The following is a 25,714-nucleotide window of genomic DNA, read 5'->3' as shown; positions in this document are numbered from 1 at the left end:
TTCTTAAATTTTTATTTTATATTGAAGTATAGTGATTAACAATGTTGTGTTAGTTTCAGGTGTGAAGCAAAGTGATTCAGTTATACATATACATTTATCTGTTCTCTTTCAAGTTGTTTTCCCATTCGATTATTACAGTTCCCTATGCTATACAGTAGGTACTTGTTGGTTACCTATTTTAAATATAAGTGTGTATATGTCAATTCCAAACTCCCAATCTATAATTGTTGTAATTCTATCATATGTTTTAATAAGAAGTAGAAAAAGTTCACCTTCATTAATATTCTGTAGGAAAAAAAGTGAAGTCTTTGCCCAATTATTTTTTAAGATGATGAACACTGGCAAGTTGAAAAGATTAATATTCCATGCAAACCAAATAAAACCCGTAAGAATTTTGATTGGAATTACATTAAATATAAAGATTAATTTGGAGAGAACTGGCATTTTTATTATAATCATTTTTCCTTTTCAGGAGTATGATATATCTTTTTATTTATTCAACTATTCTTCGACATCGCTCAGTAAATTCATGTAAAGACTTTAAAAGCATGCAGCAATGATCTAGGAAGAGAAAATTAATTCTACCTGAAGAGATGGAAAGACCTTTTTATGACCCGAAAGAGGAGAGCTTTATAATGTAGTCAAATGAGGCACCTGGTATTTCATTACTTAACTCAACACAGACTATCTCAATTATACAGTTCCCTAATAATTTGTTATTCAAAATCCTTAACCACATACACATATCAAGAGTTAATTTTCACTGGATTCTGGCCAGATAGGGCACTCTGTTTGATGTTGGAAATACGGTCCGTGCTCTCAAACAGGTTTACAATCTAGCTGGGGAAAATTTTCACGCTAAAAGTGCCAGCTCTAGAGAATAGATCTTAAATGTTCTCAGCACACACACACACTCACTCACACCAAAGGTAATTATGTGAGATGACAGATGTGCTAACCAATCTTATTCTCATAGTCATTTCATAAGGAATATATGTATCTAATCAAGAGATCATACACCTTAAATTTATACAATATTACATGTCAATTATATCTCAATACAGCTGGGGGGGGGGGAAGCACCAGCTTCTCTTACTATTCTAATCCTTAAGTTAATGTAGCTTATCGCTAAGTGGTTTGATTTTTTACTTTTATTTCCAGACCAAGGTAGAGAAATTTCTCCACAAATTTCTTGGTCATCAAGGGTCCCAGGTCTGTTCCTTGGATGGGGGTCAGTATCACCATCCTCAAAGCTACCAGAGGTGGTATATTAAGAATGCTAACTTGGAGGTCAGACTGACTGAGTTTGAATTATGACCCTCTGACCTTTAGCTATGTGACTTTGGGTGAGTTATTTAACCACCTTTGCCTCAGTTTCCCCAAATACAAAATGAAAGTAGTAATAGTACTTGTAGGATTAAAGGACTGCATGAGCTAATCCATGTATACTGTACTTAACACCATGCCCAACACAGAAGGACTCAGGCGTGTTACTTAATGTGCATTTTCCCTAGCAGGTAATACATTTCAGCTTAGAGGGCAGCTCTGCTTGGAAGCACAGCTATGTGTCCTGTAAATGCTCCAGAATAGAACAGAGTTCTACTTCCCCCCAAGGCTGTGGGGGAATTATCCTCTCCTCTAGTAAAATCTAGGTCCTACTCTTGAAACTACTGGTAAATGGAATAATAAACCCAAAACTATGGAAAGATGGTGACAGGTACTTCCCCTGAGATTTCAGTGTTTTCCATTAAATGATAATTCCATGCTAAGGTAACAGCTTTGAAAATCCTTCACTGAAAGTCAATCCTCTTTTCCCCTAAATTGTGTTTATATTGAATGACTCCAATATTAGGTATCAAGTGCATCTTTTAATGGGTGGAGAAGAGGATTTTTTGGGTATCAGCTACCTCTCTGGGGGTGACTGCCTGTTTTCAGTTCACAAGTTCTCCTGACAAACTTCTGTAAGAATAGGACCATTTAAGTTAGAATTGGAAATGAGTACTTTGAAACTCAGAGAAGTTTTCTTATAAACATCTTAAGCTGGTAAGATCCTTAAGCAAACTCACATGAGATATTAGTACAACTGAACCTAGTGACTGGACATTTCTGGACCTCTCACCAGCAAGGGATGGGAAAAGGAGAATTCTTGCTCTCATCGCCCTAGTGGCTTGGGAAATATGGGAAGACAAGGGAAGCAGGGTATCTCATCAGGAAATCCCCCAAGAATACTTCTCTTTATGGGCTGGTTCCTTCTCACCTTTCTTATCTTTCTCTTTTTCTCCCATATTTCTTATTTCTCCTATTTCTTCCAGCTAGAGACTCTTTCCTCTTCTGGGTAATACAGTTACTTGGGGAAGAAATTTATAGTAGTGACAAGGAGATATATTCCCTTACTCCATCCCCAACTCTGAATGTGAAACCAGAAAAATAACTAAATTATCAGTGTGGCCAGCTCCGTGTAGAGGTTTAACGTGAAAGACTCAGGCCCCAAGTTGGAATGTAGTCTAGTTAGTCTCATCAAAGAAACCAGAGCCAGCTGAAGGAGAGTGGTCTTTTTGCCAGGAACTTAGTAAAGAGGGCTTCCCTGATAGCTCAGTTGGTAAAGAATCTGCCTGCAATGTGGGAGACTAGGGTTTGATCCCTGGGTTGGGAAGATCCTCTGGAGAAGGGAAAGGATAACCACGTCAGTGTTCTGGCCTGGAGAATTCCACGGACTGTATGGTCCCTGGGGTCACAAAGGGTCGGACACGACTGAGCAACTTTTCCTTTCTTAGTAAAGAGGAAGGCATTGGTTAAGAACATAGGCTCTAGGGACTTTCACAGTGGTCCAGTGGCTAAGACTCTGTGCTGCCTAACGCAAGCGGGCCGGGTTCCATCCCTGCTCAGGGAACTAGATCCCATATGCCACAACTAGAGACCCCGCACGCTGCAACTAAGACCTGGCATAGCCAAATAAACAAAGAGAGAAATATTTTAAAAAAAGAAAGAGAGAAAGAAAAGAAAGCTCTAACATCAGGTAGGCCTAGATTTGAATCTGGATTCTACCACTTATTGATTGTAAGACTGGAGCAAGTAACAATTTCTCTTAGCCACAGTTTGTTTGTTTAATCAGTAAAATGGGGGTAATATCATTTATTCCAGGGGGATAAATATGGTTGTCGGTTTAAGAAGCTCATCACAGTGCAATGTAATTCACATAATCAAGTCCAAGCAGACAGTAGCTATTTATTATAAAAAGTTGAATCAGAGAATCAAATTTGCTCGGTGCCATAAAGCACTTACTTCACAGGGATGTATTCATATCCCTTTGGCAGGAGTAGCTTCACAGATGGATGCATCAGACTATAAATGTGTGATGCTGTTCACCTGAAGATCGTCCAACTAATTACCCTTAGTCAGTTTCTCTGTTCACTAAGCAGGCTTCTAACAGGGCTTTCTGTGTAGCTTTGTAATAAGGACACAATATGCTCATCAGATCAGTTGACTTGAACATTCAGGTCTGTGTGGCCATGATAGCTCTCCTTAGAATAAATAAAGCAGAATTCCAGTTTATACATCAGCCTCTTGTGAGTCCAGCTGCACCCAAGAGATGGATCAACTTTGACAAAATCAACCTCTAATCCTGTAGAGTGTTGTACCCTGTGCCGCACCAAAGTACTAGCCCTCCGGGGCCTCTGAACTGCCAACTGCTGACCTGCAAGACAGATATAGCTATGTAGTCCAAGAATTTTTTAAATTATCTGAGAAAATACTTGAAAATCAGGAGATTTCACCAAACATGTGAATACGAGTTTCCAGCTGCTTTTGAAAACCCAGCCAAAGGGCTGGAGCCGAGGCAGCTATTCCCTGTCAGAAGGGCCAGCCTCCTCAGTCCAGCATCCCAGCTCTCAGACCTGGTCATTTCAGTCAGCTATCACCTGGCAGGCCTCAGAGGATTTACTTCTGGGATTCCTGTTCTAAACAAGAACACTTTGAAGATTTCCTTAGGGTTTTTACTCCTTGCAAAAGAGGGGGAAACTCAGGAAGGAAAAAGCCAATCAAATGAACACCATTTAGTATAAACAGATGATAAGTTTGGAAACACACCCATGTTTTAGGACTTAAGCTGGCTCAGATGGTAAAGCGTCTGTCTACAATGCGGGAGACCGGGGTTCGATCCCTGGGTTGGGAAGAGCCCCTGGAGAAGGAAATGGCAATCCACTCCAGGACTATTGCCTGGAAAATCCCATGGACGGAGGAGCCTGGTAGGCTACAGCCTATGGGGTTGCAAAGAGTCGGACACGACTTAGCAACTTCACTTCATTTCACTTGGACTGTGATAGTCTCCTGGGCACTTCTTTGCATGAGCAGACGGGACCACAGGGAGCTGTAAGAGGCTGAATGTGGGGGAGGAGTATTGAGGCTGATAATTGACAAGGAGGAAGTGCGTGATTTGGGGGCAGAAGACAGACAAAAGGGCAGCAAGTACTGGCGAGGCATCAACCATTCCTACTTTTTAACCTTCTCTCTTCACATCTCCTGTCCCAAACAAGACCTGCTTTTGACCAGCACTGGAGGAAGAAGTAAGACAGGACAGGGGTTAGGGTTATGGCAGAGTCCTAGGCAGCAGTTGGGTAATTCAGCATCAGCACCGAAAGAGAGGTGAAGAGGAAGCTTCAGCCATCCTTCTAGACCAGCCAGCTCTTAGTGGCCATTCACAGAAAGAGACAGAGGGTAAGTAAAAGGTTAAGTGCTGCCTGTAGAACTCTAATCAGGCATTTTCACGAACTTCTCTCAAGTTCAGCAGATAGTGCTATTCAAGAAATCTTTATACCCAACAGGATAGGAAATAAAGTTTAATAACCAATGAGGACATCAAGGGAGAGAGATTGTTTAGGAGAATTCTCAAGCTGCCCTTCAGTTAGAGCATCTGGAGAAGTGATCTAATTTCAGAAACTCTGCCTTAAGCCCTTCTCTTTATGATCTAGATGGAGGTCACACAATTAGATTTCAGTGGCCCATTCCAGGGCATCCATCAGTTGGCTCTACACATCGAACCACATCTTTTGGCTTCTTGCTTTATAAAAAGTCAACATGACTGGGCACATCTCTAAGCCATCCTGCATTACTTTCATTATTCTCCACCTTTGGCTTTGCTTCTGTTGCTTCCAGAGCTTAAAATACACACCAGGTCTGCTGTCAGCCATGTCCATCAGTTTCACAAAGGCCTGTCCTGAAGCTCGCCTCCATCTGTCAGTTACACTGATCATGACTTGCCTCCCCTGAGAGAGTGGTGGTCCCACAAGGCACCAAAGGAAGCACATTAATCTGGGAGTTGCATCATCAGGGCTGTGGCTGTAACGACTCTGAACAAGTCAATTTGACATCTCAGTGTACAATCTTTAGAGGCTAAGTGATGCAGTCTCTGAAGACTCACAGCAGCAGTGGAGACAGGATGAGCACCCTAGTGCTCTGACTTTTCTCTCAATCTGTGGTTCTTTCCACTAAGAGTGTGCGTGGTTGCACACTTTCAGATCTCTTAGTTACCAACCGCAAACAGATTTGTTCAGATTACTATTGAAGGTAGAGATGGGAATTAAATCAGGTGTTTTTCGTCTCCAAGTAAATACCTCCTGGGCTTCATTACATTCTGATTCAGAAACTGTGCTTTTAAAGAAAGTATAGGGTGAACCACGGAGAAGGTGATGGCACCCCACTGCAGTACTCTTGCCTGGAAAATCCCATGGATGGAGGAGCCTGGTGGGCTGCAGTCCATGGGCTCGTGAAGAGTCGGACACGACTGAGCAACTTCACTTTCACTTTTCACTTTCATGCATTGGAGGAGGAAATGGCAACCCACTCCAGTGTTCTTGCCTGGAGAATCCTAGGGATGGGGGAGCCTGGTGGGCTGCCGTCTATGGGGTCACACAGAGTCGGACACGACTGAAGCGACTTAGCAGCAGCAGCAGCAGCACGGTGAACCACTGTGGATTGAGGATATTTGCTTTTTTTCTACCAAAGAGGTTTTAAAAAGCAAGAACGTATACTTGAATTCAAGTACAGTTTAAGGTACAATGGGTTAGAATATTGGAGAACACAGCAATAGTATTTTTTCATCTCAAGTACCCCTCAGTAGATAATTAACCTGGGCTATGATTAAAAAAAAAATTCTATTAGGCCCATTTCTCTTGTGGCTAATGCTGTTGTGCTGCTTGCTGTGGTATTTTTTCTTTGCTTCATTTTAAGCAGACCACTCACGGTAATATTGCAAGCATTACCATTTTTGTAACTGTTCCACTTTCCTCCTTGCAATAAAAAAGCCACAGTAGATAAAAACATGAAGTTTTATATTTTCACTCATGAAGACACAACTCTTAGGAAAATCCAAGTGGCAATTGGTGGGTTTCCTGTGCAATCAACTAAGTAGCTCTTGCATCCATATAGAACACAGAGTTTTCAGGATACTCCTCTGTTCTGATGCATACTTTGCCCCATACTTGAAGTTTGTGTGAAAGGAAAGTTTGATCTATCACAAAGAGTTCTAACTTTTGTGGATGGGTGTCATGAACCTCTTTGGCAAACTGGTGAAGGCTATGTATACTTTCTTAGAATAATGGTTTTATAATTGCATAATAACTTACACTGGAAACCAATTATACTGATGTACAGTTTTATCCATGAACCCCTTGTGTCAAACTTATTACAGTGCTGACTCAGGCCCCTTCATCTGCCTAATTTTTAGCTTTACAAAGCTTTTCAAATTTTTAGCTTTTCAAACTATGAGGTTAGAAACACAACCTCTTAGTACAGAGTCAAACAAATATGGAAAGTCAAGTCCAAAGTCCAAGTCACAAAGTGCCGAGACACTGGATCACATCAGGGAGCAGGGCTAGCTAGTTAGCAGGTGGCTGCTGACCTGGGATGAATCCAGGGCAATGCAAAGGCTCTCTTCCCACACACCCCAAATCCCTCTTCTCCTTGTCCACTCATGCTTGAAATCCCTTAATAGAGTCTAACTCCTTTGGTTTAATTAAATAGAGGATTTACTCTTGTTGAAAAGCAAAAACCCCTGGGAGAGGTAATTCTCTGTGCCAAAGATTTTCAAATTTATATTCAGTAGTAGAATCTATTTTTCAGAAGTAACTTTAAATAGAATGCTGATAGGTAAATAGATGCAAGTTTTATACAAATTTAGTATAATGTTATATGCTACATTGTATGTAAATAAGAATATATATGTATTTACAATATTGGAAACAGGCTATTTTGATAAAGACAAATTATGACATCAAGATTTATGGATAATAGTGCAGTCTTACATTTATCAGAGCATACACCTTATTCTGTATTTTATTTTGCCTCCACAAGATGGAGAAAATCCTGACATAAATAGATAAGTAATTTCTAGCTAATGATTGGTTATGGCATTTATTCTGTCAGGATTTTCTTCAGTTAAAATAATCCAGAAGTTTAAAGACTAGTAGGAATTTTTTGTTTCAAACCACTAATGACATTTAACAACTGGTCATATTCCTTAGTAATTAAAAATTAGTTGGTAAGTACTTAATTTGGGGATATTTGACAAGTAGATTAATAAATAATTTGAATCCTTAATTCCTGACTTCATAACCTTAGGCAAGTAGCTTAATCTTAATCTCAGCTTCCTCATGTGTAAATGATTACAAAAATAGCATCTATTTTATAGGTGAAAAAGTTAAGTAAGAAAGTGTACATAAGCAATTAACACAGTGTCTGGCATACTTCATGAGGGCTCTTATTATTGAAGAATTGAATGACCAAAAGTACTTTCAAATGTGCCATGGACCATTTTAAGATATTCATCATGTCCAATTTAAATTTATTTTCAGATATCTCAGCACCCTTATTTTTCAGATATTCATTCAGTTTCAAAACAACCTAATCTTGTTTTGCACCTGAGTCCAAAATTTCAAGATGATGTTTTATTTCTGACTTTTTATCTGCAGTTGTAAACAAAGTAACACCGCAATCCTGCAATGTCCAGTTCAGATTGTATAGCACATTTGAATCAAGTAAGGCCCAACCCAAACTTAAAATGAGCAATGAAACAATTTATGATACTATATTATCACGATACAATATGCATTATTGTAATTGTACCGTTCACTATTATTCTGTGCCAAATATGCACAAGAGAGCCTGCCTGGCTTTTAATGGATGGGAGCACACAAGTGTTATACGTAATACTAATGCCAGTTAATGTTAACAGAATGCTTACCTGGGGCTAGGAGCTGCTTTAAGAACTTGACAAGGAAATGGCAACCCACTCCAGTATTCTTGTCTGGAGAATCCCAGGGATGGGGGAGCCTGGTGGGCTGGCGTCTATGGGGTTGCACAGAGTCGGACATGACTGAAGCGACTTACCAGTAGCAGCAGCAGGAGCTGCTTTAAGAACTTGACAAGTATTAGCTCTAATCTTCACTAATTTACCTCGTATGATTATTATAGGAGTGTACATGAGTGGATATGCATTTCAAAATATGACTGGTACACAGATAAACCATATCTAATTTAAAAATCACCCTTAAAAGAAATTCAAATGTGCGCACGCACATACACCGACATGCACGCATCTGCGTCCATGTGCTCATGGAGTTAACCAAATAGCACAAACTAACAAAAAGAGTCAGACACGACTGAGCGACTGGACTGAACCGAACTGAACCCATTGATGGTATTGAATGCATTAAAATTTGGTGTTTAACTTACATATGTATGTTTTATTCTTTATTATGCTTCAAAATAGCTTAAATATCAGAAAAATGAAATATGAATTAAATGCTTGCGGGCTCCCTGAAGCTCACTGGAGCTCTCTGTAACAGTTTGAAAACCAGGGCATTAAACCCTAATACTCACTTATAGTGGAGCGTGAAAAGAACCAAATCAGATCCTTTTTTGGACACAAGGGTGTGAAAAAGGGAGAAGTATGAGGTTTTTAATATTCATTAATTTTCCAGAAAGACAGGAACCTTATTAAGCACCTATTATGTTCCAGCAATGTTAATATATTATCGATAATTATAATTATCGATAGTATATTATCTATATTATCCCCATAATACCCATGCCTAGTAGACACCATTATTCTGATTTTACAAAGAAGGAAACAGAGGATCAGAGATGTTAATTTGCTTACCTAGGGTTACACAACTGGAAAATGGCAAATAGGACCCAACTCTGATCCATTCAACTCCAAGCCCTTATTCCCATCCGACTGCCTCCCATCTAGCTTCCCCATTTTATAAACTAGGAAAATTAGAATAACTGAACTAGAGTGACTGGCTCCTAGAAACAGTTAGTCAGTGGCCAGGCTGTTACAAGAATCCAGGAACAAGAGGGTTTCACCAGATAAACTTCATCAGATGGCTAAGTGGGAAGATGCCCTGTGCCTACTAAGAGTCAGCAAAACCATTACTTCACTTCCAGATTTGGCAAGAAGTAACACAGCTTCAGAGAAGGCATGGCAACCCACTCCAGTACCTTTGCCTGGAAAATCCCATGGACGGAGGAGCCTGGTAGGCTGTAGTCCATGGGGTCACGAAGAGTCGGACACTTACTGAGTGACTTCACTTTCACTTTTCACTTACATGCATTGGAAAAGGAAATGGCAACCCACTCCAGTGTTCTTGTCTGAAGAATCCCAGGGATGGTGGAGCCTGGTGGGCTGCCATCTGTGGGATCGCACAGAGTCGGACACGACTGAAGTGACTTAGCAGTAGCAGCAGCAGCAACACAGCTTCAGTGTGGGGACTGGCTGGATGAGACCAATTAATCCTCTCCTATTATGTGCAAAACACTGCTTGGTGGCAGTGGAGGATGTGAAAAACAAAGGGACCAGACAACTGTCCCCATAGCAGTATGGGAAAGAAGGCATCATCATGTGAAATGTTAAATAGAATCTCTGGAAGGAACCTCAGTAATACTTTGGTTCACCCCCTTGACCCCCTACAGTAATGTAAGCTTTAAATGACTATATAAAACATGGCATAAGATAATCTGTGATATTGCCAACAGTCATAACTAAAACTTTCAGAGCACTTATTTGTACCAGGACCTCTGCTAAGTGCTTTGAATTATTTCATTTAAATCTTAATACAATCCTGGGACTTCCTTGGGAGTCCAGTAGTTAAGAATCTGCCTTCTAATGCAGGGGACACAGTTTTGATCCCTGGTCAGGGAACTAAGATCCCACTTGCCGTGGGGCCACTAAGCCTGTGTGCTGCAGCTAGAGAGCCTATGCTGCAACTACTGAGCCTGTGCTCTCTGGAGTCCGAATGCCACAAGGAAAGGCCTTGCATGTCACAGCTAATGCCCAACACAGCCAAAAAAACCAAAAACCTCAATATAATCCTATGAGATTCTTTTATCATGGACATTTTACCCATAAGGAGATGGAGGCCATTTCTGTGAGGTTCTCCTTCTATTAATAAGAGTCCACAGCAGGCAGTCTAACCCAGAAATGGGATGCTCCCAGCTAAAAAGTGGTTGGAGTTTGGCATGGGGTTGGTTTGGGAACGCATGCAGGATCTCAGCCCGGAAATTCAAGAAATAACAGCGTTCACAAGAACTTAGAGAATGTGCGTTACCTGATGAGGGCATGGCCTCCAATTTCCTCTCCCCTCTTCCAGACGGGCTTCTGTGAGAGGACCAGACGTGAGCCAGTGGCATTGGCCGCCTCACTTTCTTAGGTTAGCACTGCAAACCAAAGCAGAACTAACGTTCTCAGTCACCTCAGCCTCCAAAGCCAGTACACCACTCTATCACCACCATGCTGGTGGAGCAGGCTAGGAGTCAAGAAGAACACGAAAAGTCACTGTTTTCTTGGAAGCTCTTTCAAGGCAACCTGAAGAGGAACCTCTCTTCAGCGACAGAAGTAGGGGTGTTGAACGTGCCGCTGCAGTTCTTGGGTAATGACTGTGTGTCATAAATAGGATGTGGCATTTCTAAATGTCTTTAAAGCTATTTCCTTTTGTTCAACTAATTTAATTTACCAAATGCTCCTGGGAAAAGGGAGGGGGACAAGATGCTGACTCTACATTTCCTGAAAATTCAACATTTTCTTTTGAAACTGTTCTCACAGAAATCCCGTCTGATTGTTGCCTTCTGGCTCCCTCAAACCCTACCTCTGTCAAAATTCTGCCCTGGCAGGTGTGGGAAAGAATAGAGATGCAGAACTTGAGTGAATATCCACATCTGTTTTTGGAAAAAAGGAACAGAAGCAGCACAGAAGGAAGTAAAAGAGATAATTGCTGGCTTGAACCACCATACATTCTACTTGTGGGCAGAGGGCCAGCTTACAGCAGGCGGAATATGCAGGCCCATCTTATTGGAATTCAGGGGTGGGCCTCCATTCTTGTCCGGAGACAGCTGTAAACCAGCAGCCCATGGCATCGCAATCAGGCACCGGGTTTTGTCAAGGAATGCTGATACGTACAGAAGCAGCTTTGTCTGCTTCAACTGCACCCCTGCCTAGTGAAATGACAGTCAATCTCTGATTCCAGATGACAAGAACTGGATAAAAACTTAAAACAAATGGCGACCTTTCAAAAGATTAATTTGTTTACCAACAAAATGTTCCCTCTTTGTCATCTGAGATGGGGGTGACCTTCACTTTCCCATATCTAGGCTGAAAGGATGCTGACTATAGTCATCTGTTAAGTTAACTCCATCTCAGCAATTATTCCCTTTTTTATTTTTAGTGACAAGAAGGGTTTATTAATCCACTCTGCTTCTTGTTATGGTTTATAAATGCAACAAGCTCATTCTGAATTACTGCAGTGTAACATCAATTTGTTTAAATCTAATTCTGCTACCGTTGCCAAATTACGTTGAGACTGTAATTGTGGCCATATGCATGGGCTTAAAACACAATCATGTTGTGAAATAGTCCTTCTTTCTGCCCCCACCCCTCCTACTTACCCCCACCTTACTCCTGGTGCTTCTTCTAATCATTTGACATTAACACAATTGCCTCACTTTCCATTACTTTATCACTTCAGAAATGAATGCGCTTTCAGTGAGAGATTACTACACACACCCTAAGTGAAACAGTAAAGAATGAAACTATGATTTGTGAAGTGTGGTTGCTACCCAACTAAGTTAGTGCAAAACACTGCATAACATATGACTCATAAAATCTAGAAATCATAATAGTATTAAATCCAACCTCATGAATAAATAAAAGATTCTAAGTTTACATTGCATTATATATTTATTTATTTGGAAAGTGGGACCTAAGAACTGGTATAATTCTATAGCAACTCATACGTTGCCAAAAAGAAAAATGGTTTTACGATTCGTTTCTAGGTCATAACAGTTATAATCAGAGTTATTTGTGCAGCAATTCAAAGCAATGTTTTGTTTGGCTATTTTGTTATGCATTCATAATTGTTCTTTTAAAATTCATGGTAACAGATACATGTTTCAAGCCTTTTAAGAAACCCTTATTTAAAAAAAAATAAATCAAAGTCAAATTTTCTGTAGATCTTTTAATGTGCTGCATTATAAAGCCTAACTGGAACTAAATGTCAATGAGTAAGTATGAACAGAATCAGAGATTTCTTCTTGTCTATCCAAACCTGTAAGGCTCTACTCAAGAGTGTGTTAGAGGGTTTTTGTTTTAATTTGGCAAATTTAATACATTGGAAAAAAATCAGTGACTTTCGCTTTTAATGCTTTTTTTGTGAATTGCTTTTACACAAGAGAGTTACAGGATATATAATTCTAAAGGCAGTTTTGTGGGGGCAGGTATATGTGTATGTACAGTATATGTGTTTTAAATGCACTAAAATCTTTTCATCAGCCTATGACTATCAGAAAGTATATATCTCTTCATAAAATGGAGAAAACACCGGTTTCTGGGAACTGGTAATGTAAATTAGCAACAAATTCAAATTTGCTCTGTCAAAAGTATCTAAGATTACTTATAGGCTTTTGACAAGCCGTTCAAGTTTCATAAGAAGTAAGGAAACACATGGCCCTCAGCAGCCAAATAATAATCCCCTTTGAGTGTTTAGAGTGGTTATAAAAAGCAATTAGCTCTGATGCTGTTTTTCTAATTAACTATACATCATAATGCTAGACACATTGCTTCAGTTTGGGTAAGTGCTTTCAAAAACATTTTCATAAGTGGTAAATCACAACTGTATTTATTCCCAAGTATTCCACATGCTTGTTTAAAGCCAACACTGGAATATTTCTTTCATAGGACTTTTTGCACAATGCTTATTTTACAAATCTAAAATGAGAATATGTTTTTCAGTTAGTACCATCGTCTATACAGATATCAACATAAAATGATAGGGTCAACTATTTTGATTGAAATGCCAATAGTTTGAACAAGTTGGACATAATGTACCTACATTTTAAACTGATCTGGTATAGATTTTTATGGAGTCAAGTTTTACAGGGGGAAAAAAGGATCTTAAATACAGTCAATGAGTATACATTACCTTTGTGTCTACAAGGCCAAGTGCTTTCCCAAGTCCTCTGTGTTCTAAGGACAAGGGTACACTATCCAAGGCACATATCCTACTTGGGAAATTTTGGATATAGTTTTGACTTTCCTGTTTATGTCAGAATTTTTGTTCAGATTCATTAAAGCAAAGCTTAATCCCCTCTAAATCTAGAGGTATACCTTTTTAAACTTCAATACTCATCAGAAAAAGTTTGCATGAAATGCTGCAATTGCCTTGGGCTACAAAGCCTCAGCGCTCCACCAGCTAAGCCAATATTAATTCTAGACTGATGGGGAAGACCAACAACAACAAAAGCGAAATTTGCTTCTGTCTATACAGCCAGAGAAATAATATTTTTATTTCAAGGGCTTTGGGCTCATGGGAAGCAGATAAAAACCCTTTCACATTATTCACAGTGACATTTTAAATAAAGTTTCAGCAGGAATAAAAATATCTAACTTTCTAGTTATTTCTTAGGCTATAAAAGAATTTCTATGATAAAATGCTCTTAAACCAACCCTGTTAGAATAACATAAAGCACATATAAAGAAACTAAAAATATATTTCAGGGTTACATGAATGAAGTAGGCAGTTGAAAATGTCTGCGTAGGAAATTTGAAAGATTAAGAGACTATTATGCTGGTTAGAAATGGCTTTGCAATTTAATTCTAAAATTAATCTTGTTGTTAGTTTTGATTTCACTGAAGGATACATTTTAGAGCTTTGGAGAGAAGCCAAAAGTTTAAAAAAATGTATTTAAAAATTATAGATATCACTTTGGTAATTATTTTCAGTATTAGAAATGATCTCAAATAAAATAATTTTTCTAATTAAAATCAAGCACTACTCTTGATTCTTCTAAGAAAACCATGAAACACAGAAAGAGTACAATCCTTGCTTTAGGACACTCAGCAGCAAGTCAGTGGCAAAAATAGGCACAGACTCTGAGATTCCTTAATGACAGTCTCCTTCTTATTTTTCCTTCTCATCACTTTGCTGACATAAAGGATCAGCCCCTACTTTCTTTAGATTTAGAATAATATTCTTAAATTTTTGCCTATTATATGAGCATATATAATTGAAGCTCATGCCTTGCTGTTGGTTTCTTTTTTTTTTCTTTTTCTAGGAGAAGCCTGTACACAAAAGAAAATATTTAAAAGCTCTGTATTCTTTTTGTTGTTAAATTACCTCTTCTTGTTAAATTTTGGTACTAGTTAAAATTATGGTACTAGTTTATTTAGGGATATCAGATAAAATAGAAAAATTTGAATGATCTATACATAGATCTTTAAAAAAGAAGCTTACACTTTCTTCACCATTTCTAATTACAAACAGAATGAATGCCACTTCATTTCATCTCCAAAAAATTCTAAGGACAAAAGGATCCAGATTCTTAAAATCTACCTTACGTCTTAAAGCACCAATGAATGAATTTTAATTCTAAAAAATAAGAGCTCATTAAAATCACTCATTACTTACACTTGCTTTTCTCTGGTTAATGTATGGCAAACTGATTCCATAGGTCGCATTTACAGCAGCTCTGTGGTGGATGCTTTCAGGATCCTGCATGATTTTTATATTCAACCCTGTCTTTCGCTGAAACAAAGAAACAATGAAAGTTTCATGCTGGATGAACAAAACTGCTTGTTAACATTTTATACCCTCAAAGGAGTATAAAGTTCTTTGAGAATAATTATTTTAATGTAATTCTCGCTGGAAAAAAAATATATATCTCTTTAGGTCTTTTATTTAGGTAACTAATTTTGTCTTTTATTCACAGAAATGGAATTTTCTGCCGATTTTCCTTCCCGAATCCCTGTTACTCATAAAAATCCACCATTCATTTTCTCCAAAATACTGCTAGAAGCCAACCAAGGTGGACAAAGGGTAGAACACCTGGTCTCGATTTAGTTTTAGCTTTCCAGGTCAAGAATTTTGCCAATGAAATCTATACTACAACTATGCAGGCAGAGGGCTCCCTTGGTCTGTTAATGTGGCCACTTTTCTCAAGGGACATTTACAGGTAAACCTCAGGACTTGGTAAATTTACCACAACAAATGTATCTCCTCCTTCATAGAGATTTTGCTATTTTATAGGGGAAATGTGTGCTTTCATTAGAAAAAAAATAAAACCCACACATCTTTTTGAACCATATGTTCCTCATTTAAAATAATTCAAGTGAGTTACTGCTGAGATAAACTACCAGGGAAGGCAGCATAGTGGTGGTGGGAAGGGGCGCTGGACAGGTGACTGGAGACCTGTGATCCAGTCTTGCTCTACCCTGGACTGTCTGCACGTGACCTTAAGTAAGTCACTTTCCTTCTTTGGAAGTCGGTTTCTTGATTTGCAAAATGTGGCACTAGACTGGACAGTCTCCTGTCGAATTATCAACCCCCAACACCTCCCTCCCATGTTTTGCATTCTATGCTAAAAGGTAGCATTCTATGCACTGATGCTAAAAGGTAAGCTGACACGGAATATGGTAGTACCAAGAGTTTCTGAAGTCTTTGGGGAGTTTTAAATTTAGTGAACTTTAGCATATTCACAATGTTGTACTATCACCACCCCTGCCTTAATTCCAGAACATTTTCATTACCCCAATACGAAACCTCATACTCACTAACAGTCACTGCTCATCCCCTCCTCCTCCCAGAGCCTGGCAACTGCTAATCAGCTTTCTTTCTCTTGGATGTGCCCATTCTGGATATTTCCTATAAATTAAATCATACAATGTGTGGCCTTTGTGACTTTTTTTTTTTAAAGAGGTGTTGTGAGCAATTAAAAACACTGATTTCCTTTCAATATAGTGCTAGTTCTGAGGGTGATCTGATGCAATTGTTAAAACGGTTATAGGAACCAGACAGATTAGCTCACGCTGCAGTAATTTCTTTGATCCTAAGCATTCATACATGGCCTGTGCCTGAGGTCAAAGTGAAGGGGAAGGCTACAAAAACACCTTTGGAATGCATGCTGTCTAGATAAGTTATTTCTTAATACAGCCTCCAAACCTTCCTTTTATTTCTTTAAAAATAGTTTTTAGACAAATCTCCAGGTAACTGCACTCAGTTGTGCACTTTAACTCACGCAGGAACACAGGTTACAAATAAGGCACAGCTTTTCTCTCTCTTTAAAGTCTGTGTGGTGACAAAAATAATGTAGTGCCTAATTACAAATGGCTTTCCTTCTGTGGGTAACCCACATGTACAGCACTACTCCGGGGTTTTTGCATGAAAGCTGAGTGCCTCTTTTATTGAAATTAATACCTGAACATAATTTTTTCCTTCTTAATTACACTTTCAGAATAATTTCCATCCTACTAAGGATGGGGAAATTGCTAATATGTATTATATTGACTGGATGTGGTTTCTGTAATTAGGGTGTTTTTTAAATGTGTATTCTGGATACAATTGATGGTAATAGCTTCATCTATCATGTCTAAGCTTTGTTAGAACTTTTTAATTCCGGGATCATTGGCTCAGTGGACTATAGCCATTTTCTTAGTTTTATTATGCTCCATCAACTTTGCATGGCTATAGGACTGGTGTAGAAACAAAATGATCAAATTTAGAATCACTGTTAAAACTGGCATTAAAATCTAGTTGTTCCCTTCCATTTTTACATTTCTATGGCACTAGACACAAATATTTCTGGAAAGAAATTGAAATGTAAGCAGAAATTCAACAGAAATGCCAGGTTGTAATACCAATTCTTTATTAGTTTCTAAAGCAATAGAAAGATCCTTTAAATATTAATATTCTATTATTTACCCTTTTGACACCAAAGCATGGGTATATCAAAATTATATGTAGCACATATGATTTAATTCCCCTTTTAAAAAATATTAAGAGTCTACATATAAATGATATAAAAATGTCAAATGGTCTCACTGAAAATCACTGCCATATACATGCATAACCTAAATTTATCTTAAAATCTACAGAGAGGTATAGGAAAATATTTATGAGCATAAATTATCAGACCCAGTAATAAGGTTTTTCAAGGAAAACAATTATAGATTAAAAAAAAACAAAATTAATCATTCCATTAAGCATAAAAGCAATGTTCTGGAAGATGATCATTTTTTGCCAACAGTAAGATAAATATCAGAAATAATTTAAGAAAATTTTCTTACATTGTTCAAGAAAAGACAGCAATTTATTTAATCTATCTTGAGTCACTAAACAATCTAAACTTTGTATTCTCTCCTTTTGATAGTAATTACAAGCAGATATATCAAATGTGACTCTCATTTAGACTTTGGTTTGTAAGAACAAAAGTTATTATCAGAGCCAATTACTGTTTTACCTACATGGCTGCACAGAAGCAGGGAGCTCAATTTTCATCTCATCAGTGATTTTGTGGTATTTATTTTATTACTATGCCCACAAAGCGATATAAGAAGGAAATAGCTTATGCTATTAAAACTAGGGCTTGAACATAAGAGGCTAAGGTTTCTTTCAAAAGAAGTTCTGAATTAAAAACACTAGGCAGCACATAATACCAGCTCCCCAGACATGAGCAGACCATAAAATGACATACATCTGAGCAGTAGATCCCACACAGAGTAATCAAAATTGAAATGCTTCACAAACAAAGTTGAGACAAGCTATTTACTAAGTTACAGTATTATCAGCATAACATTATTCTCAACGGTGTTTGCCACAAGTAATGCCTTCTAAAGTGTACACTGGTTAGTACTATAGTCCCACTGGTTAAAGGTATCTGCTATTTAATCTCAAAAGAAAAAGAATCCAGCCACCTTTAATGGTCTGATTATTTCAACCAATATCATATTTAATTGAAAGAACAGTAGACACCAAATCCTACTTCAAGCTATATGATCTAGATTTTTTTCACTTGTAAAACTGGGAAGTATTAATAATACTTTACCTTCAGGGGGTTGTTTGTGAAGTTTAAGTGACTAATGTGTGTTAAGTATCTCACAAATGATAAAGTACTATTCAGTATCCTACAAGTAATACTTTATGCACTGAAACACCTCAAATATATAAAAATCCATAGTTCTTAATATTCCCCCTTCCCAAAAACCTAATTGATAAAATAGATCAATTAATCTGAAAGTAGATAGATAAAAGAAAGAATCATATATTTATTCTGTTTTTCCTGAAAAATCTGTTTTTCAGATTCACCAAAGAGTTGCTAAGGGAAAGTTCTTCAGGGAAGCTAATAAATGCAGAAGGAATAATAGAATTATAAGATCATCGCTCTGCAATCCCTAATGAAACAATTAGGTAAATATCAATTTTTGCTAATATCACTGGGTGAAAGGTTGTGGGGAACTTTATATAAGACTAGATCAAGCTGGTAATACACAGACTTACAGATCAATCTTAACATCACTAAAAGAAAAAAGAAACTGCCTCCTGATAAACAGTAAAAGCAAGTGCACGGTACCACCTGTGAAGTATTGCCACCGAAAAGATGTCACCTGCATCCAATCAAGCTTCTAGATAGAACTGCTGCTGTGCTGTGCTCAGCTGTGTCTGACTCCTTGTGACCCCATGGATTGTAGCCCTCCAGGCTGCTCTGTCCATGGGCATTCTCCAGGCAAGGATGCTGGAGCGGGTTGCCATGCCCTGCTCCAGGGGATCTTCCTAACCCAGGGATTGAACCCAAGTCTCCCACATTGCAGGTGGACTCTACTACCTGAGCCACCAGGGAAGCCCAGATAGAACTGCTGCTGCTGCTGCTGCTGCTGCTAAGTCGCTTCAGTCGTGTCCGACTCTGCAACCCCATAGACGGCAGCCCACCAGGTTCCCCTGCCCCTGGGATTCTCCAGGCAAGAACACTGGAGTGGGTTGCCATTTCCTTCTCCAATGCATGAAAGTGAAAAGTGCAAGGGAAGTCGCTCAGTCGTGTCCGTCTCTTAGCGACCCCATGGACTGCAGCCCACCAGGCTCCTCCATCCGTGGGATTTTCCAGGCAAGAGTACTGGACTGGGGTGCCATCGCCTTCTCCGATAGAACTGCTAGTTTACAAGAAATACTAGAGCAGGGGAACATGTAAAATGGCACCATGAGATTGTCGTCAGCCAAATCCACACTAAGCGGGTGGTGAACCTATTTGAGAAATGACCTGATTTCTTAAATATGTGACCTTTTAAAAACTGAAGTATAGTTGACTTACAATGGTGACTCTTTTCATGAAGCAAACTGTTACAGATAAAATGAGATACGAATGAAACACATGATATTGTACAACATAGAGAACATAGTCAATATTCTATAATAGAATCTTAAAAATTGAGAATCACTTTATTGTACACCTGTAACTTATACTGTACAACTATGCTTCAGTTTTTCAAAATGAATAAATAAAATGAACAACAACAACAAAAAAAAAAAACCAAATGCAATGTGCAGACATTTTTTACATCCTGATTCAAACAAACAATAGAAAAATAGTTTTAAGACAACTGGGGAAGACTGAACGTGGACTGAGAATTATATAGTAGTGTGCTCACTCAGTCATGTCCGACTCTTTGTGACCTTTTGGACTGTAGCCTGCCAGGCTCCTCTGTCCATGGGGTTTTTCAGGCAAGGATACTGAAGTGGGTTGCTGTTTCCTTCTCCAGGGGATCTTCCCAATCCAGGGACTAAACCAGAGTCTTTTATGTCTCCTGTATTACAGGCAAATGTAATATTAAGTGTTAGGTGTGATGATACGTCTGTGCTTTATGATATCCCCTCTCATATCCCTGCTAGGCTAGGGGACCAACAATCACAGCATCTCTTAACCCCAAGCTGCTTCTAAAAGCCCAGGTGCCTCAAGTTCACAAAACCTTAAGATTTTAGTTCCATTCAGATGTGCCCATCCTGTTTTCTGATCCTGGTAGGAGTTGAATTGTAGATAAAGAGGAAGGTTAGGGGAGAGAGCTAACATTTATTTAGCTCCCGTTTTGTGCCAGGCACCATAATACGTTGGGGGTTGCCATAATCCAAATGACGTACTTTAGTCCTTAAAACGGCAAGAGGGAGTATATGGAACTAATCCTCTTTACCAGTGAGGATAGATGGCCAAGTGATATTACCCCAAAGTGAAGAGACAGGATTTTGCTTACGTCTCTGTCTTCAAAAACCTCTTTCCATCATGACATGCTGCCACATCACAAAGAAATGTTGGTTGATACACTCTTGATTCAGCTTCCCATCGTCAGATCCTCTACTTCCCCTCGAATACCCACAGGCACTGCTCCGATCGGTGCCCTCATTGACTGTTACACGGACCTCTATAATGAGCCCTGAGATGGGTCTCCTTGAATCTGCATGACCTCCAGTGTGACTGAACCTCTGGTTACTAACTGAAACACGTATCTCGCCTCTAGTGGTTTCCTTTAGAGGGGCCCTTCCTACCTTCTAGCCCTGTATTCTGCCACTTCCTCATGACTGCTCAGTGACCAGCCAGCCCCCACATATAAAATGTTCTCTCCACCTCTACAGGTGAGCAGGCTGTGCCATTTTCTGGGAATGTCCTCTTCTCCCCCCCCGCCCCCACCTTCAGCTGGTCTCTGGGCACACTGTTACTAACAATGAAACTTGGATCGGGTGCAACTTCCTCTGGGAGATCTCCCCTAACCTCCATCTCTCCTTCTCTAACTCCCAACAAAATTCATTCATTCATTCCAACATTTATGGAAAGCCTCACTGAGGTGTCGGTCAATAAAGACAAGTTTTTGTCCACATGGATCTTACATTCTTGAAGGAATGAGAGGAATCAGTTAATAACCATGTAAACAGATATAGACTTAATTTCACATTTCTATAAGTGCTCTACATAAAATACCCTAGGAGAATGGGAGGCTGCCTTAAACATGGTGGTCAAGGAGAGCCTCTCTGAGGAAGTGACAAGTATACTGAGGCCTGAATGGAACAGTCACACAAAGATCTGGGGATGATGGAGAAATCAGAAATCGATGATTGAGAGGGGAATAACTGGAAGAGCTAAGGTAAATAAGAGGCTGGCTTTAACCAGAGAAGGGACATTTCCTCCACTCTGACAAGGTAGAAGACATAAAACGTAAATCTAGAGATAGAGAAAGTAAATATGGTTATAAAGGGTAATGGGAATGGGAATAGGGCTGTTTGTCGCTGTGACTGAAAATTGGAAGAATATTACTTCAATAAGACCAAATTTATTGTCCTCGTGTATATGAAGTCCAGAGATAGGCTGTTCAGGGTTGGTCTGGAAGTCCAGGAAGTTGCTAGGGACCAGGTTCCTTTCAATTTAGTAGTCTGCTATCCCTAATGTATGGGCCTCCTCCTCCTGGCCTAAGATGGCTGCAAGAGTCCCAGCCAACACAGCTCCATTCCAGGCAGCAGAATAGAGAAAGGAGAAGAAAAGGATTGAAGAGCAAAAGTCAGATATCTTTTAAGGAGGTTTCCAGAAATTTTCCCGAAATACTCACCCCCTAATATTTCATTGGATAAGGAAATGGCAACCTCCACAGTATTCTTGCTTGGAAAATCCCATGGACAGAGGGGACTGGCAGGCTACAGTCCATAGGGTCATAAAAAAGTCAAACACTACTTAGAGATTAAACAATAACAACATTTCATCAGCCAATACTTGATCATATGGCTATGTCCAACAGCAAGGGACACTGAAAAATGGGATCTTTATATTGGGCAGTCATGTATCTACCTAAAAATCTGCAGCTCAGAAAAGCCTTTGGGGCCCAGTCCCTTTCCTCCTTTATGTCCTAACCATCTTCAGAGTGTTGCCTTTTGTTCCTGTGGTTGTCACCTCATGGTTGCAGGAGCGGAAGGGGAGAAGGAACATGCCAGTTGTTACTATACCCTCTCATCAAGAAAGCAAAACATCCCCTAGAACCAATGCCAGGACACTGCCACTCAGTACCCACTGGACAGAACCGGGACACGTGGTCAAACTTAACTGCAAAGAAGGCTCAAAAATGAGGACACTTACTCCTCTTGGCATGATGCCATCCTGAACAAAATCACAGTTTACAGTAACGCAGATGTCAGATGAATATTGGATAGGGAATTAACAATTTCTGCCACAGCCATCAATCTAATCTAGCTAAGAAATCAAGTACAGTGAGACAAAAGCGATAAATGGTGAAATAATGAGGGGTCAGTGGATTGAATGTCCTCACGGTAATGAAGGACTGTCGGAAGAACATATTATGTGAACTGGCAGGCCAGGACAAGGAGGGCAGGGGTTGCTGTGCTTGAAACAGATTTTAAAGATGATGTACTGACTGGGTACAACAAGCCCAGGCATTCAGCATATCCCCCTAGCCAGAGTACTTTTGCCAAACCTCTAATATCACACTTGCCACTCTGACTGTAGAATGCCTGACTGCGGGCTGTGAACACTGACAGCAGTAAAATCTGCACTCTAGCCCCAAACACGTAGTAGCGCTGACATCAAAATGCCTGAAGACTGAAACAGCACACCTTCGAGGAAAGACATGTTTTGGTTTTACTATGTTTCTGTCATTCTTACAATATGCCATGGTGACACAGTCAACAGCTTGGAGCAGTTCAGTTCAGTTCAGTTCAGTCGCTCAGTCGTGTCCGACTCTTTGCGATCCCACGAATCACAGCACGCCAGGCCTCCCTGTCCATCACCATCTCCCGGAGTTCACTCAGACTCACATCCATCAAGTCCGTGATGCCATCCAGCCATCTCATCCTCGGTCGTCCCCTTCTCCTCCTCCTGCCCCCAATCCCTCCCAGCATCAGGGTCTTTTCCAATGAGTCAACTCTTCGCATGAGGTGGCCAAAGTACTGGAGTTTCAGCTTCAGCATCATTTCAGCAAAGAAATCCCAGGGCTGATCTCCTTCAGAATGGACTGCTTGGATCTCCTTGCAGTCCAAGGGACTCTCAAGAGTCTTCTCCAACACCACAGTTCAAAAGCATCAGTTCTTTGGCGCTCAGCTTTCTTCACAGTCCAATTCTCACATCCATACATGACCACAGGAAAAACCATAGCCTTGACTAGACGGACCTTAGTTGGCAAAATAATATCTCTGCTTTTGAGCAGTAGTGTGTGCCAAAGGTGACATCCTATCCAACTTTTATGGCACAGGGGCCAATTGCTAATTCCACAACCTCCCTATCTTTGCTACAAGCAACTCTCATGAGTTGGTGGCCAGGGAATGAGGTCCCCCTACATGCCCAGAAGTTAGCATCCCCTGGTAAGCCAGGGAGAGAGGCAGGAGAAATTTAAGATGCCATCTTTGAAATGTCATTGAACCATGGGATATCATATATTAATAATAAATTTTGAGTATGCTTTTCAGTTGTAATAAATAGCTTATGATTGTGGAAAAGTAAATATGTATCTACTTGAATCTTCTCATAGAAACATTTTGTAAAAAAAAAAATCAACAATTTATTCAGCTGCTTTCTTTATTTTCCCCAAGTTTCAAGTTGTAAATTTTCCTGTGGCAAATTTCCTGTGGCATAGTGTTATTAGACTATATAGGCCTAAGGGCCTACTTTTGCCCATTTTTAATAGAAATAACCCCAAATGCCATGTTTAATTACCTGTCCCATTAGCCACAACTTATGTACACTGTAAAGTATAAACCTCTTTATATATGTAAACCACCTGAATGGTAACTAATTACAGAAAAACAGCATTGCACATGATAGAGTATAATAATGTATTATAAATAATTCTAATGTGGCTTCACCATTGCCGTATTGGTGTCACTGCAACAAATCAGAAAGCAAAAAAGGTCACTTTTATCAGGAGCATTACGTTGAGAAGTTTCTTTGGGAAAATGTATTTATTTATTCTTAAATATTTATTTGACTGCACTGGTCTTAGTTGCAGCATGTGGGATCTAGTTTTCTGACCACTGATCAAACCCCCTTCATTGGGAGTGTGGAGTCTTAGCCACTCAACCACCAGGGAAGTCCCTTTTTGAGAGAGTGTAGAGGGATATATCTGAGGATAATTCTGGGGATGGTTAGGACCTTTTGTTAAAAAAAAAATCAACAATTTATTCAGCTGCTTTCTTTATTTTCCCCAAGTTTCAAGTTGTAAATTTTCCTGTGGCAAACACAGGGATGGAGGTCGGGGTTTTGTATTTTTAACACTAGCAAGGAAAAGCCAGCACTCTGAGGTTACACTGAGCTGAGTCTGAATCCTCGTTCTCCTGTTTCTTAGTTCTAAATTACTATCACCTCTCATCCTCGGTACGCTCATCTGTCAAATGGGGATAACAATAATTCCCTTCTTCAGAAATGTCGTGGGGATGAGATATGACTTCCTCATCACGGCTAACACAGTCTCCTGCACGGCCTCCCTGCCTCTGCCCTTGTCCTCCTACATCACAGTCTCCACATGACAGGCAGAGGGACTCCTGTGAGTTGTAAATCATACCCAGTCGGTCCCCTGATGAAAAGCCTCCCATCTAACTCATGATCTCTGCAGTCTTCACAACAGTCTGTAAGATCTGACCTCCACCCCTGTCCCTACTTCTCTCCTCCTTGTGCCTTCCTCTCCATCTTCCTTGCTGTTCACACTCCTAATTCAGGGTCCTTAGTGGTTCTGTCTTCTGTGCCTGGGATGCTCTTCCTCCAGGCATCTGCACAATGCCTTGCTCCCTCACGTCCATCAGATTTCTGCTCAAGAGTCACCTTACAACTGAGACCATCCCAACAGTCCCTATGTTCCTACCCTAACTATTCTCTCACCAACTAACATATTATATGTTTACGTTTCAAACAGTTTTCTGTTTTTCTAATGACTACCTTACCCTAACTAGAATGTCAGCCCCCTGAGAATAGAGAAGTTTGGTTGATGCCTGAAATAGTGTCTGGTACATATCAGGCACAGTGCCCCATACCTACTGAATGCTATGTAAGTGTTCATTCTTCTGATTACTTGTTGACCAGAATAATGAACACTTACATAGCACTCACCAGGTATGGGGCACTGTTATAAACGTGTCCATATGTTACTTCATCTATACTTACAACAGAGTATCACAGAGCCCGTTTTGCAGATGAGAAACTGAGGCATGGAAAGGTACAGATAGTACGTGGTGGAGAGCTAGTATGGGACTTAAACCCATACTTCTAACCATTGTGTTGCCATCTATTGAGAGCCTATTCCAGGCTGGGCACTGTCTAGTCACTGGTTACAGCAATGAACTAAACAGTCTCTCTGCTTTAGATTAATAAAGACTTAAGAAATAAAATAACAAAATAGACTCATAGACATAGAGAACAGACTTTT

At 39.7% G+C, this 25,714-nt stretch overlaps 1 protein-coding gene across 1 annotated transcript in view; it reads right to left on the bottom strand.

Moving 5' to 3' along the window:
* Positions 1-25,714, bottom strand: part of IQCH (IQ motif containing H) — a 229,438-nt gene that overhangs the window by 180,457 nt on the left and 23,267 nt on the right. The window contains 1 exon segment of the mRNA XM_069597379.1: positions 14,955-15,071. Coding sequence (XP_069453480.1) covers positions 14,955-15,071 — 117 coding nt within the window.

The sequence above is a fragment of the Ovis canadensis genome, chromosome 7 (assembly GCF_042477335.2).
Source record: "Ovis canadensis isolate MfBH-ARS-UI-01 breed Bighorn chromosome 7, ARS-UI_OviCan_v2, whole genome shotgun sequence".
Classification (NCBI taxonomy): Eukaryota; Metazoa; Chordata; class Mammalia; order Artiodactyla; family Bovidae; genus Ovis; species Ovis canadensis.
The sequence above is the reverse complement of the archived record's forward strand: the minus strand, read 5'-3'. Positions and strand labels throughout refer to the sequence as shown.